The sequence below is a fragment of the Leptidea sinapis genome, chromosome 36, assembly GCF_905404315.1.
Source record: "Leptidea sinapis chromosome 36, ilLepSina1.1, whole genome shotgun sequence".
NCBI lineage: Eukaryota > Metazoa > Arthropoda > Insecta > Lepidoptera > Pieridae > Leptidea > Leptidea sinapis.
Window position 1 is genome coordinate 4,214,395 of NC_066300.1, and position 13,904 is coordinate 4,228,298.

Genomic DNA, 13,904 nt, shown 5'->3' on the forward strand with positions numbered 1-13,904 from the left:
GATAGACTATTAATACTTCAAAAAAAATAGCGGTGAACTGTTAACCTCTATTTTCAGCAACACACGCACATACCGTGAGTGTAAGAAGTAGCTTGTCATGCACACTAAAGTAATAAACCTGGCCTCTTTTCATGCGTTGCCTAACAGCAAGAGGCTATATGTTTGAATGAGTACGTACCCATTTCAAGCAGCGTGTCGTAATAGGCCAGCAGGCTAGCTCGTTGCATGACCCGGTACAGCTGCAGCTCAGCTTCGTTGGATGGAGCCGACGTCACAACCACTAGAAAAAAAAACCATCATTTTTATTGGCATTCATTTTTTAAGACAATAAGGGAAAGGGCAAGACTAGTAGGACGCTTAGTTGATGGTAATTGATACGCACTGCCCATTACAATGCAATACCGCTCAGGATTCTTAAAAATCCCAAAAATTCTGAGCGGTACTACAATTGCGCTTGTCTCCTTGAGACATAAGATGTTAAGTCTCATTTGCCCAGTAATTACAATAGCTACGGTGCCCTTCAGACTGCACAATAATGCTTACACATTACTACTTCACGGTAGAAATAGGCACCGTTGTGGTACCTATAATCTAGCCGGCATCCTGCGCAAAGGAGCCTCCCACTGGTATATTTAGACTCTCATAAGATGTAGTCGAATATGATTAAACGCGAAATTGAAACTTTTAGTTTTACGTAGTTAAAGTCTGAATTCGCTCTATAGATCTCAGTTTTAGAAGGGAGAGTTTACTCTAAGTTTGAACGTTTCTAAGACGTATGAGTTCAGGTGTCCTGCATTCGGCAGACAAATTCAGACATTCAGAGATTTTTATCAGTTGGAGGCTCCTTTGCACAGGATACCAGCTAGTTTATGGGTACCAAAACGGCGCCTATTTCTGCTGTGAAGCAGTAATGAGTAAACATTACTGTATTTCGGTCTGAAGGGCGCCGTAGCTAGTGAAATCACTGGGCAAATGAGACTTAACATCTCATGTCTCAAGGTGATGAGCGCAATTGTATGGCAGCTCAGAATTTTTGGATTTTTTTTCAGAGGCACTGCATTGTAAAGGCCTAGGCGTATCAGTTACCAACGTACTACTCGTCTCGTCCCTTATTTTCATTAAAAAAACATTAAGATAATGCTGATTTTAATTTCTATTTTTTGTTTATCTCTGGTGGTAGAGTTCAGCTTTTAAGTATACAGGTATTTCCTATTAACCAACAACGGTTAGTTATTCCCCATTGTGCTTCAAGGGAGTGGGTGGAGGTAGTAACTTACCATCAAGCAACTTATAAGATCGTTTTTATTATTATAAATACCACTCTATAACCTGGATACGACTTTTTCAGCTAGGAAAGAAATATAGGTAACGTCCATTAACGTAAATCTAATAATGTTATTAATTTATATGTCGTCGGTGGTGAATAAAGATACTTTACTTATATATAATACTCTTAGACTAATATACACTGGCCTTCAAAAGTAATTATCACACTTTTAAAATTGGGATAACGTTTTAAGTTCACAAGATATACTTTCGGAATAAAAAGGACTCCAAAGAGAATTTAATTTTGTACATAAAAACTTCATAGTCGGTAACCTTCTTTTAAGAATTGGCTGAAAAAAAACTTCAAAAACAAAACCATTCCTTTTTCAAAGAGGACGTTTCCGAATTACAATTTTACCATTCACATTTTTCTTTCTGTTTTAAATATTTCTCAAGATCGGTGGGTCTTGTTTTAAAAATTTATGCTAAAAAGCACATAACATTTATTTATCATGCCTCTTTCAGTTGAAGAATGTGCTAGGATCATGGCTTTTCTGGAACTAGGCATCAGTACGCGTCGCACTGCAAGTATGGTGGGTGTGACGGTACGAACAGTCCAGAAGGTAAAGCGAAGGTACGAAGAGACTGGACACCATCTGAGGAGACCTTGTAATGGCAGACCCAGGTGTACCAGTGCCCGAGAAGATCGTTATATTATTTCCACTGTGTTAAGAAATCGCCACCAAAATGCAGTTGAAGTCCAGCAACAGCTACTTCAGACCCGGAGGGACTACATTAGTGACAGTACAGTGAGAAGAAGAATTGCTGAAGCAAATTTGAAACCCCGAAGACCAGCGAGTGGCCCAAAACTCGAGAGACAGCATCGAGTAGCGAGACTGCGATACGCCCGTGAACACATGCAGTGGAATGAAGAAGAATGGTCAAGAATTTTGTTTGCAGATGAGTCTCGATTCTCCCTTTACACTTCTGATGGATGGCGAAGTGTTTACAGGCGACCTGGTGAGCAATACCTTCAAGCCTGCATCTCAGAAAGAGTCCAATACGGTGGAGGCAGTGTACATGTATGGGCTGGCACATCTTCAGAAGGTCGCACAGAGCTAGTAGCCGTAGAAAATGGCACCCTCCCTGGGCAAAGATATGCTCAAGAGATTCTCAATGACTATGCAGGGCCGTATTTAGCAAATATGGGTGATGGATCGATGCTGATGCAGGATCATGCCCGGCCACACACGGCTCATATCGTACAAGAGTATATTCAGGAGGTCGGTATCAGCGTGATGGCTTGGCCATCAAGAAGTCCTGATCTCAACCCGATTGAACACGCCTAGGATGAGCTTGGGAGGCTAGTCAGAAATCGCAGACCACCGCCTACTACCCTCAGGGCACTAAAGCAGGCCCTGGTAGAAGAATGGGAGAATATTCCCCAATATCGGCTCCGAAACCTAGTGTTTAGTATGCCAAACCGGCTCGAAGCTGTAATCAGAGCTCGAGGAGGCAATACCAGTTATTAAAAATTAAATAACATGTAATACATTCTAGTTGAATTTTTTTACACTAAACTAAAAATGTCTATTTTCATTGTTTTATCTTTTTTAAGTTAAAAATGTTACTAATGTATAATTTTAGTTTCTAAGAATTAAAGCCTATAAAATTTGCAACTAAATGTTTTTTATCTTAAATCGCTACCTTCTATAGTTAAGAAAAAAAATTAATTTGAAAAGTGTGATACTTACTTTTGCAGGCCAGTGTATAACAACAAGCTATATTGTTCCTCGCCTAATTAATCAACTAACAAATTTCTGTACAATGCAATTACCCATAAAAATATTAAACAAAAACTAAATGAATATTTCCTAGGTAATCTTTGATCGCATTTGTAATTAATAAGATAGTCATGGGATGCCTGGGAAATGTTTGCAATATCTGTTTTTTGGTTGCTTCGTGTTGAAATAAATATTGGTAAGGTACATATTATCTGTAGTTGATTTCTTGTAGGCATTAGTATGTAATTAATGTACTTGTAGCCAATTGTTACTTTCTATAGATATTAATAATTGTATGTAGGTATAGAATTTAATGTTAAGATTATATTTATTTTGTAAAAAACTGAAATAAGGCGTAAACTAAGATAATGCATTGAGGTCAAACCTCTGTGGTTCTTACAATGTAACTTATTTGTTCACATTTGTAAAATATGTATTTCGATAAATAAATAAAATAAATATATATATACAATAACATGCAAAATGGGGACGCTGATCTTTTAATTAGAGTATAAGCTAATAATGAAATTATTTCTCTGTACTTCAAGCTTTCAAGGATAGTAAAACTTATAAAATTAATACTATAAATACTTATTTCAAAATAAATTAAACTAGATTAATATTAATATGTCAGTTTTTTAACTATCACAACAGAACAAATTGAATAAGTATGACGATACGGCACTTTTAACTATTCTATTTACCCTAAGATCATTTATACGTCTAGATAGATTGTGACAGCTGTGAAAACGTCGATAAATTGAGGTAGACAGTTAACCTCTATTTGGAGCAATGCACACAATAACAAAGTGACATACAAATCGCTAGTGGAAGACGTAGCTTGTCACGCACACTCAAGTAATAAGCCTGGCCTGCCTTCATCAGTTATCTAGCAATAAGAGGCTCTATCTAAACGTAGAAATTATCTAAGAATTTACCATTGGTAATTAATTAAAGTATACAAAAGTCAATCGATTGAATTAATGGGCTATAATTTATTTTAATATTTCACTCGTCCAGTGGTTAGATTTAAAATTGATAGTATAATTTGCAAGTTATATAGAAAATCGATTTCGAATCACTCTCAATTTTAGCCCAGACGTAGTGCGTGCAAAGAATAATTTAGTTCCGCCTCGAATCGCGTGTGGAGGCACAAAAAACAACCCCATTGTAAGAGCAACCCCTGCCATTACCGAAAAGAATCGTTTCGGCCGTTAGCGAACGAAAAAATAAATGAATATAACTTTACATAAAGAATCCCTTTCAAAACGAGTTTGGCCCGCCAATCGGGCGGGAAAAATATTGATCGCAGTTGTCATAGACAAAAAATGTTGCCACCCTGGGTATTTACCCTCGCTCACTATTGGTTTTGTTTGTTTAAAAAAAATATAGCGGTGGCTAGGCACCACCCCTCAAGCAGGTAAAAAAACGCTAGAAAAAGTTTGACAATAACTTAATGCTATTTATCATTTTATTGCCTATGTACTTTATTATATTGTTGAAGATTGTTGGTATATGTGTTAAAAATAGTAATTAGTGAGTAGAAAATAACTTCATATACTTTGCAAATCTTCATACACACATGTGATAGATTAGATTATACGTGTTTTAAATAATAAATAATAAGTTAATATTAGTATTACTTTAAGTGTAAGTTACTGGATTTTTATTAACAAAATAGTTGAAAAATACTAAACAATAACATCACAGCATAAGTAAGTAGGTAGGTATGTGCCGTATTTATATGGATATAATTAAAAATTGAAGTTAGATTTTGCTAATAAAATCTAAAAACAGGTAGGAGCTCAGCATAAATAAATAATTGTTTTTTTTTTTTATATTTGTATCAAAATTTAGCTTTTAAACGTATCACTATACATAGCTGAAATATATTCAATTTGTTGTGTTTTTAAAGTGATAACCCTCAATTCTGGGATTAATACACAAATAAAATTTTAAAACAAAATGTTATGAACGATGCGGGACTCGAACCCAAGACCTCTCGCGTTCGCGTTCCAACTGAGCTAACCGTTTGAGTGACGTATAGTCTTAAAATCTTGTATGCTTTCAACTCTCAGGTTGTGGCTTCATCTATCAAAATATATTTCGTAACAATTGTCGTAACATTATTGTATTAATATTTAAATTATAAATATACTGAAACATATCCCCACTAATTACATACACGAAACAATAATTACAAAAAGCTATTCAGAGCCAGTCGTTCAACTAGACTGTATAATATATAAAGACACCTGGACACGATATTCTCATCTCGCATCATCATAAAAAACCCGCTTTACACTATTATCATTACGAAGCAGACAATTTCTCAGATACAAAAAACAATTCTCACTCCACGTAATGTCCAAAAAACACTTTAGCATAATCTTTATGCATAAAAAATCGCCACTATAACAAGCGATCCAAATATGCAAATATTTTACCCAATAAAAGGGTGTGAAGCGCCCACATGGCAATCTTTTGTCTTTTTTTTCTTAATTTTTTACTTATAAAATCACTCACGTAGTCCTTTGCCTAAGACGAAATTAAAAAAGTTAATCATATGCATGTCCCACGGTAACCTTGACTAAGTATTAAAACTTTTTTGTCCAATGTCTTGTGTGAACGAAGTTTTTGTTTGATAGATGTAGAAGAGAATTCAAACTTGGGATATCATTTTTTTTTTAATTATTTGATTTTATTTATCAAGGTTTTCAACCATTACTTCTGGAACCCGATTGTCTGAGTATGTATTACTTAAAGTAATCTATACATACATATAAATAAAATCGGAGTGTCTGTTTGTAATATGGAAATAACCGATTTTTACTATATGTATATGAATATATACACCAAAATAACATTTTGTACAATTTTTGTCTGTCTTTCTGTCTGTTTGTTCCGGCTAATCTCGGATATGGCTGGACCGATTTTGACTGGACTTTTATTGGCAAGTAGCTGATGTAATAAGGAGTAACTTAGGCTACGTTTATTTTAGAAACATTCTTTTATTTTAGAAAATTAAGTAATGTTGCAATGTCCAAGAAACGGTCCAACTCTAAAAATTATTTAATTGCAAAACAACATTTGCCGGGTCAGTTAGTTCTATTACCAAGTTAACCTTTTAAGAGGAAAGTCTGTAGGAATCCTGTCTGTCTGTCTCGCACTCAGCAGCTTAACATCAGTAACGCGTAGAGGCACACAGTTAAAACAAATATCAAATAGGTACTGAAGAGCCTTCTCAACCAACTACAGATAAAAGTTCTATCAAGTCATCTGTATTTTTATATGGCTAATTTTGAAATTTTTGTTTTACTTTCTTTGGATATCTACTTCTATATTGGTAGGTACCAGTAAGTGAGTAAAAATTGATTTAAAAGAGTGGAAATGAGTTTCTTGCTATTTCTTCTCATTAGCACAACCCTTTACGAAGTAGCAGTAGATTCAATAAGAAAAAAAAATTTTTTTTGACAGTCATAAGTGTCATTTCCGTGACCTACATGAATAAACTGATTTTGATTTGATTTGATATGATGGAATAAATCTTTGACTGATTTAGGGAACTGTTAAAATTTTACTAATGAGTACATAATAATATGATGTTCTTGGTGTTTTGATGAAGTATTTTACCAGTGGAAACAATACTCGTATTACAGGGCTACCAAAAGATTTCCATTAAACTGGTGATGAAGGTGGAAGGTAGGTGTGGTATCGAGGCTTCTGTTTCTGCAATTAAACTCCTTAATTCGGTCCATTCATGCAGGTTTAGCTGGTCATAAGTTCAAAACCCATCTTGGATGTTTCTTAGACTTTTCAGAGTCAGGTATTCGTTTAGTGGTATATGTCCTTTTAGTTTTTTTTTAAACTGACAGGTCGGGCCTGTCTTTTACCAGTGGGAGGCTTCTTTGCACATAATACCGCCTAGATTATGGTTACCACAGCGGCGCTATTTCTGCCGTGAAGCAGTAATGTATAAGCATTACTGTGTTTCGCTCTGAAAGGCGCCGTAGCTAGTGAAATTACTGGGCAAATGAGACTTGAAATCTAATGTCTTATAGGGGGCCACACTTTTACTTGCGGCCATAATTCCTTTACCCTTTTTAATGCCTCTTCCTGTAACAATAGTATATTTGATCGAAGCTGACCATCAAACATAGTTTTGATACAAAACCTCTTTTTACAAAATTTCGATGGTCTCTGCTAAGATATCTTAAACGAGTCAGTCTGAGGGTGATGAGCGCAATATTAGTGCCACTCTGAATTTTTGCGGTTTTAAGAATCTTTTGCGGCAAAAATTTATAATGAGCATAACAATTACCATCAGCTGAATGTATTGTTCGTCTCGTCGCTAATTGTCATTAAAAAAAACTCAAGTTTTTGCATACCGTCATTTTGTAGTTACCTACAGATGCTTTTTACTAATAATGAAGATGTATTCTATTACAAATTAAGCTAATTATAGTAAATTCTTCGCACTCAATACTCCTGTCGTCATATTTCTACAAACTGGTTATCGACAAAAACTACTTATTAAAAAATATGAAATCAAAATTACCCCAGTCTTATCCTGTCGCATTCACTTGTAAAGAAAACCGTGCGAAACGGAGCCAATTCAAGCAAATACGATACTAATTAGACACTACATCCTCTAAAAAAACATCTCCCTTTGCATCTTGTCTATGGCTGCGCATAAAACCACATTCAAAATAGTAATTTCACCCACAGATAAACAAAAACACTATTGTTCGAGTTTGAATGGTGAGAATATGTTGCCAGCGCAAAAAACCACTAATGACAGTGACGTTAAGACGGCGGATGTGTCTATGCATTTGATTAACTGTTTATCACTTGCGTGTGATTGATATGCGTAATGTTATATTTATGAATAGTGTACAGGTTTGCTGACGAATCCGTTGGCTTCCGTGCGAAGTTTGTGTCTCCGTGGATTAGTACCCCTAATTTAACTTTAGATTGTCATTCAAAGGTGATCATAGTTCACTGTATTTTATTTTTTAGTATATCTCCTTCTTCTTTTATATTATTATTGTCTTTATTATCTTTGTCGCAATAACCGACAAAAATTCTACTAAAATTTATTGAAGTAGGCGTTACTTTGCGGAAATCCATAATTATACAAATGATTTTTTAAGTTTTCTTTAGTATTAATTCCGCCAATTTAAGCAATTCGACACGTGTTTCGCCTCTACACGAGGCATCCTCAGGACGTGTTGTCTCGCCAAAATCTGGCACGAGGTGTCGAATTGTTTAAAAATAAATATTGGCGGAATGAACACTAAATAAAACTTAAGTCATTTGTATAAAATTCTACTTATTTATAAATACCTAGATATTATTCAAATACTTACTAAAAAATCGTAGCATTCCGCGCTGCAAATGCATATTGATGCGCTCTCTCAATTAATATTGTTTTACTCAAATTTGAGTTACTTTTCACAAAAAACACGACGCGAACAAGTCAATGTACTAAAACTATGATCATTCGCATTGGTTTTATGAGAACCGTGATAAAAAACATACGGTAGACTTTATTCTCTAACAACACAATATGACCGACATAAGCGGTGTACCTTTCTAAAGAGAGTCGTTGGAGTTATAGGTAGAAACGTTGACTATCACCATGATGCCCATGCTTCGATTAGCTGATCAGAAACCAACTAGCCAACGAACCAACATTGGATGTTTTCGGTTTCCGAACTAATTCCATAGAAAAAACGATATAACTATAGTATATTTCAATACGAGTGCGGAAAGCCGGTCATTGCAAAGAGTTCGACAATCGGTTGACAGTCGGAACAAGTTGCTATCACGGTTCCGCACGTGTACTGAACAACTATTTTTAATACAGTTGCGAAAAAATAAAGCAATTTAATAGAATAATAAAAACACGATAAACTCAATTAACTAATCATGGAAAATGGCGCCAACCGTAAAATAATATAACCAGAGATTTTTTTGATTTCTTCACCCATTCTGGGTAGGCAAAAGGAACTATAGCCAAGTCTTCAGTAGATTTTATTTATTGATATGAAATGAAAATGAAATTTAATGATATGAAATGAAATGAAATAATAATAATAATATAATAATATTGACACACTTTACACAAATTATCTTGCCCCAAGTTAAGCATATATAGCCTATGTTATGGGTTACAAGACAATGATATATTTAATACAATATATATAATAACTCAAACATACATAAATACATATAAACATACATAAATACATTTAAACATCCATATTCATCATATAAATGCTTGCACCTACCGGGATTCGAACCCGGGACCTCTAGCTTAGTATGTAGGATCGCTAACCACTCGGCTATACAGGTCGTCAGAAATGAAAGCAAACCTAACTTCATTGAATCAAATCATTAAATCTGATATTGAAACTAATTACAAGTTATTTATAGAAATATTTGCATGAATAATAAAAACTTCTATAAATTTTTTTTTGGAAAAACTTCGTGGTTGGTTTTTTCTTTTTAATAGACATTATTCTGACAGTTGGGAAAGAGAACGCACGAGTTCGGAAAAGGTAATGAAAAAGCTCGAGTTTGTAATAGCCCATACTGCAATACGCCACTTTTTGAGCATTAAAAATACATTATTAGGATTGCGTCAAATGCTTTTTTGGCAGTTTTCGGATTTCGAATACAAGAATGAACTTGTGAAAGTAAATGGACATCAACGTGATATTCTCGGGAAAAAAAAAACAACAAAAATATCTTCATATCGTATAACTTCCGTCGGAATGACTGGCTGATTTACATACGAGATTACACGTAAAAACTATCGGCGTTCTTTATATTTTTTCTTTTAGATCGAAAGTGATATTTCGGCAGGTGGCAACACAGAACTTTTTCTAATAATTAATCAGTGTTGCATCTGTTTTGTAATTACGGCGCGAAGGGTTAATCAAATATAATAAACAAATTAGGACGTCAGGCAATGTGGTCAAAGAAATAAATGTAGTTTCGACGCAGATGAAGATAGATTTTTTATTGTCTAGACACGTTGTAAAACATTCACCTGATGTTAAATAATATAACCTCATTACACTTCCACGTACTAATACTTATAGCAGAGCAGCTCAAATTGTCGGGGACCCAGTGCTCTGTGAACGGCTGGATCATTTCGCGTTGCGTAGAGACGTCGCTTCATTGTGTGTCTTCTACCGCATTTATCACGGGGAGTGTTCCGAAGAACTGTTTCACCTGATTCCTGCCGCCGAATTCCACCTTCGCACGACACTCCACAAATTAAGATATCATCCCCCAGCATCTGGATGTGTGGCGGTCCTCCACAGTGCGGCTTTCAAGGAGCTTTCTTCTCACAAGAAGCTCTTGCAAAGCATGACCTCAAATGGGTGATGAAAGATCACATTGATTTTTATTGCCCACTAAATGCCATAGTGAAACATTACATTAATTAGTAAACCAGACTTTTTTTTAATAAAAAAAAAGGGACATGACGAGCAGGACGTTCATCTGATGGTAATTTATACGCACTGCCCATTACAATGCAGTGCTGCTCAGGATTCTTGAAAGTCCCAAAAATTCTGAGCGGCACTACATTTGCGCTCGTCACCTTGAGACATAAGATTTTAAGTCTCATTTGCCCAGTAATTTCACTAGCTACGGCGCCCTTCAGAGCGAAACACAGTAATGTTTACACATAACTACTTCACGGCAGAAATAGGCGCCGTTGTGGTACCCATAATCTAGCCGGCATCCTGTACAAAGGAGCCTCCCACTAGTAACTCTAACGGAGATACAGCAAGATAGAAAAAGGTAAGCGAATCTATTGTAACTGTAACCGATTTTGGTTAACAAGTCGTAAACAAAGTCTTTTAATGAGCGCCTTATCATTTTGAATATTAAACTAACGCCCACATTGACAATGCAAAATTGCTCACGCATCGGTTGTACGATATCGGGCTGTCAGGACGTCTATACAATAGTGTATAAGTCATGACATAGGCTTAGATATTTATACGCCTAGACAGACTGTGAACACGGCAAAAAAAATAGTGGCTAACAGTTGACCTCTATTTAAAGCAGGGGCAAGCACACTTAAACAAATTGACATACATATTACGAGTGTAAGAAGAAGCTTGTTACGCACACTAAAATAATATGCCTGGTCTGTTTTCATGCGTTGTTGTATAAATTATCCTAGCATATAGGGTTCAAATAATAGTTTCAGATTATCGTTTGTGACAGATATTCTCAACTTCATATTTGAATTCGAGTTTACGGTACTCAAAAATTAACTGCGCCACATCTTAGATACTGGGCGGAGACATGATTCAATCGAGGTAGTCCCATACAACAGCTAAATGCTGACTAACGGCCGTTCTCAATATACCATCTACAGATAGTGATAAATTACTGCCTTCTACTGTCAGTAATTAGCTGTCAATAATCTGAAGCTGTCCCAATATACCCGATAAGTCATTCTTATCGCCTTAAATTGGGACGCGTGAATTGCAATTTTCATACAAACTTGCATCACAGGTAAGCTATACGTCTTCCCATTGACAGACAGCGTGTACGGCTAAGATGAGTTACCGTCGATAAGTTTATTGGGACAGAAAAATCTATAATAGTTACGATTTTTATCTCAAGTAGGTCTCTCTAGCAGTAAGTGATACAAAGTTTCAGGCCAGAATTCAACCATTTATTCCCTTTCGTGCTGGTAAATAGTTCCAAAAACCTATCCGCAGATCTGTCGAAGCGCCACTTAGAGCGTTTACACGTGTTTGTTTAGACGCGATGCGATACGATTCGATATAAATATCTAATTGATAGCTTTCAATGTCGGGCCTGTGCGTCGTTAGCAGAGTTAGCACCTCGCCGTAGGGTTTTTGTGGAATCGAAAAAAATGTGGGGGAATGTGGGCCACCCTGTACGAATAGGGTTGTTACGATAAAGAAGCAATACAAACTAAAAGGAATTAAAATACGTTAAAACCTTAAAATAACTTAAACGTTTACATTTTACTACTGGGGTCCTATGTTATATTGAATAATATTCGCGTTTAAATATTAATAATTTAGGCAAAATATTTTAATTTTATATATTTTTACCATTATGATTTAAATTTATACAGAATCTTTTTCTTTTGCACAAGAATATCTTGACTTTGAATACATATTAATATTAATCAATTATATAACTAAGATAAAAACCTCTAAAATAGTAATATTTTCTTCTGCAACATACAAATACATCGTGAGAGTACATCAATATCCCCACATATGAATGTTGCTCCAAAAATCATACTACCAAAGTATTCAACAAACGAGAGGAATCCTTTTGTATATGAAAGATTTATTTAATTTTAGGAGCAGTGCAAAAAAGCAGTCGTAAATAGCTGTTAAAAAACAAAAGTTCCAGAAGCAGATGGAATGAACGATATCGTCAGTGACAGCCCTAGAGTAAATGAAAGCATCTGTCAGTATAAAGGGGTGAGACAGCGCCCCTCGGTCAAGTTGCTTAGAGTATGTTTGCTCAGTGTGGTACTCGGTGCTTACCTATATGTTGACGACACTACTCGTATCATATATTATGTAAAATAATGTAGTTTTTTTAGTAGTAGAAACGTAATATTTAGATTATATTTTATTTAATATATTACCTCACAGAACTAGGCCAAAATATCTTTTATATAAAAAAACTAGCTGACCCATAAAACGTTGTATTGCCATATAATGTTGTAGAAAAATTTCAATTATTAAAATTTTTGGGGTATAAAAATTGATGACGACCGATTCCAAGATCTACCAAATATATCGTACATAAAATTTATCGTACTACAATAATCAGTCAATCGAATAGAATAATATTAAAATCGCGATACAAAAATAGTTGTAGATTGTTGCAAAAATTTGAGGATGTATGTATTTTTCAATGTTGAATCATAATGAAATAAAAATAATAAAAATTCTGTCAAAAATACAAAAAAAAATATACTTAGGGTATCATTTAGAAGTATGAAGAATAGATGTTGGTTGATTCTCAGACCTACCCGAAATGCACACAAAATTTCATACAAATCCGTTCAGACGTTTCGGAGGAGTTTGGTAACAAACACCGGGACACGAGAATTTTATATATTAGAAATTACGCGAGACGCTTCTTAGAAAAGGTAAAATTCTAGTATTAGGTAGGCAGTAAAATTCGCTGTCAACACCAATCTAGACCGAATTTACGTAAGTCTGTGGATAAAGGAGCGTCATTTTCACCGTACTACACGGCCACATTATCTTTGGACCTCGCTGGAACGTGAAGCCCCCTCCCGTTCCCCTTTTACCCCCTCATCCTATTGCATAAGTACGGTTTACAGTTTCATCCCCGTTAGGTACATGTTGTGGTATTTTCGTGCTATTACTGCTTTTTTTTTGAAGTTTATTTTCTTTGTTACGTCTTGACTTTTGTTGTTCTGTGTCGCTATATTTGTACTATCAGATAAATAAATACTTTTTGAATTTATACTTCTTTAGGAGCGTTTTGAAAAATGATGAGAGTGAAATTTTAAGAAGCGCGCGCATCGCTGTAACACAAAAGTAACAGGGTGAAGTTGGTTCCTAAAACATTCGTTACTTTTTGTGGTTGTCTTCGTCCATTATTAGGATAGGCAAAGGGTTTCAGCCCGTACAGCCGTATTCGTTTTATAATATCTAATTAATGGCCAAAGCCATCGTTGCACGATTTTTACAATATTGTTCTTTATACAAAAGTAGAGTAGCACGAGGAATAAATAATTTTAAGAATTTTTGCTTTGTTAGGCCAAAGAAGTATAACTTACACACACTTTTTTTACTT

The 13,904-nt window shown here is 35.2% G+C and overlaps 1 protein-coding gene and 1 long non-coding RNA gene across 2 annotated transcripts in view; both read right to left on the reverse strand.

Moving 5' to 3' along the window:
- The window catches only part of LOC126975650 (uncharacterized), a 157,065-nt gene that overhangs the window by 14,995 nt on the left and 128,166 nt on the right, over positions 1 to 13,904 (reverse strand). The window lies entirely within an intron of this gene.
- The window catches only part of LOC126975621 (NGFI-A-binding protein homolog), a 54,116-nt gene that overhangs the window by 11,489 nt on the left and 28,723 nt on the right, over positions 1 to 13,904 (reverse strand). The window contains exon 2 of the mRNA XM_050823610.1: positions 179 to 280. Coding sequence (XP_050679567.1) covers positions 179 to 280 — 102 coding nt within the window. The remainder of the gene's footprint in view (positions 1 to 178; positions 281 to 13,904) is intronic.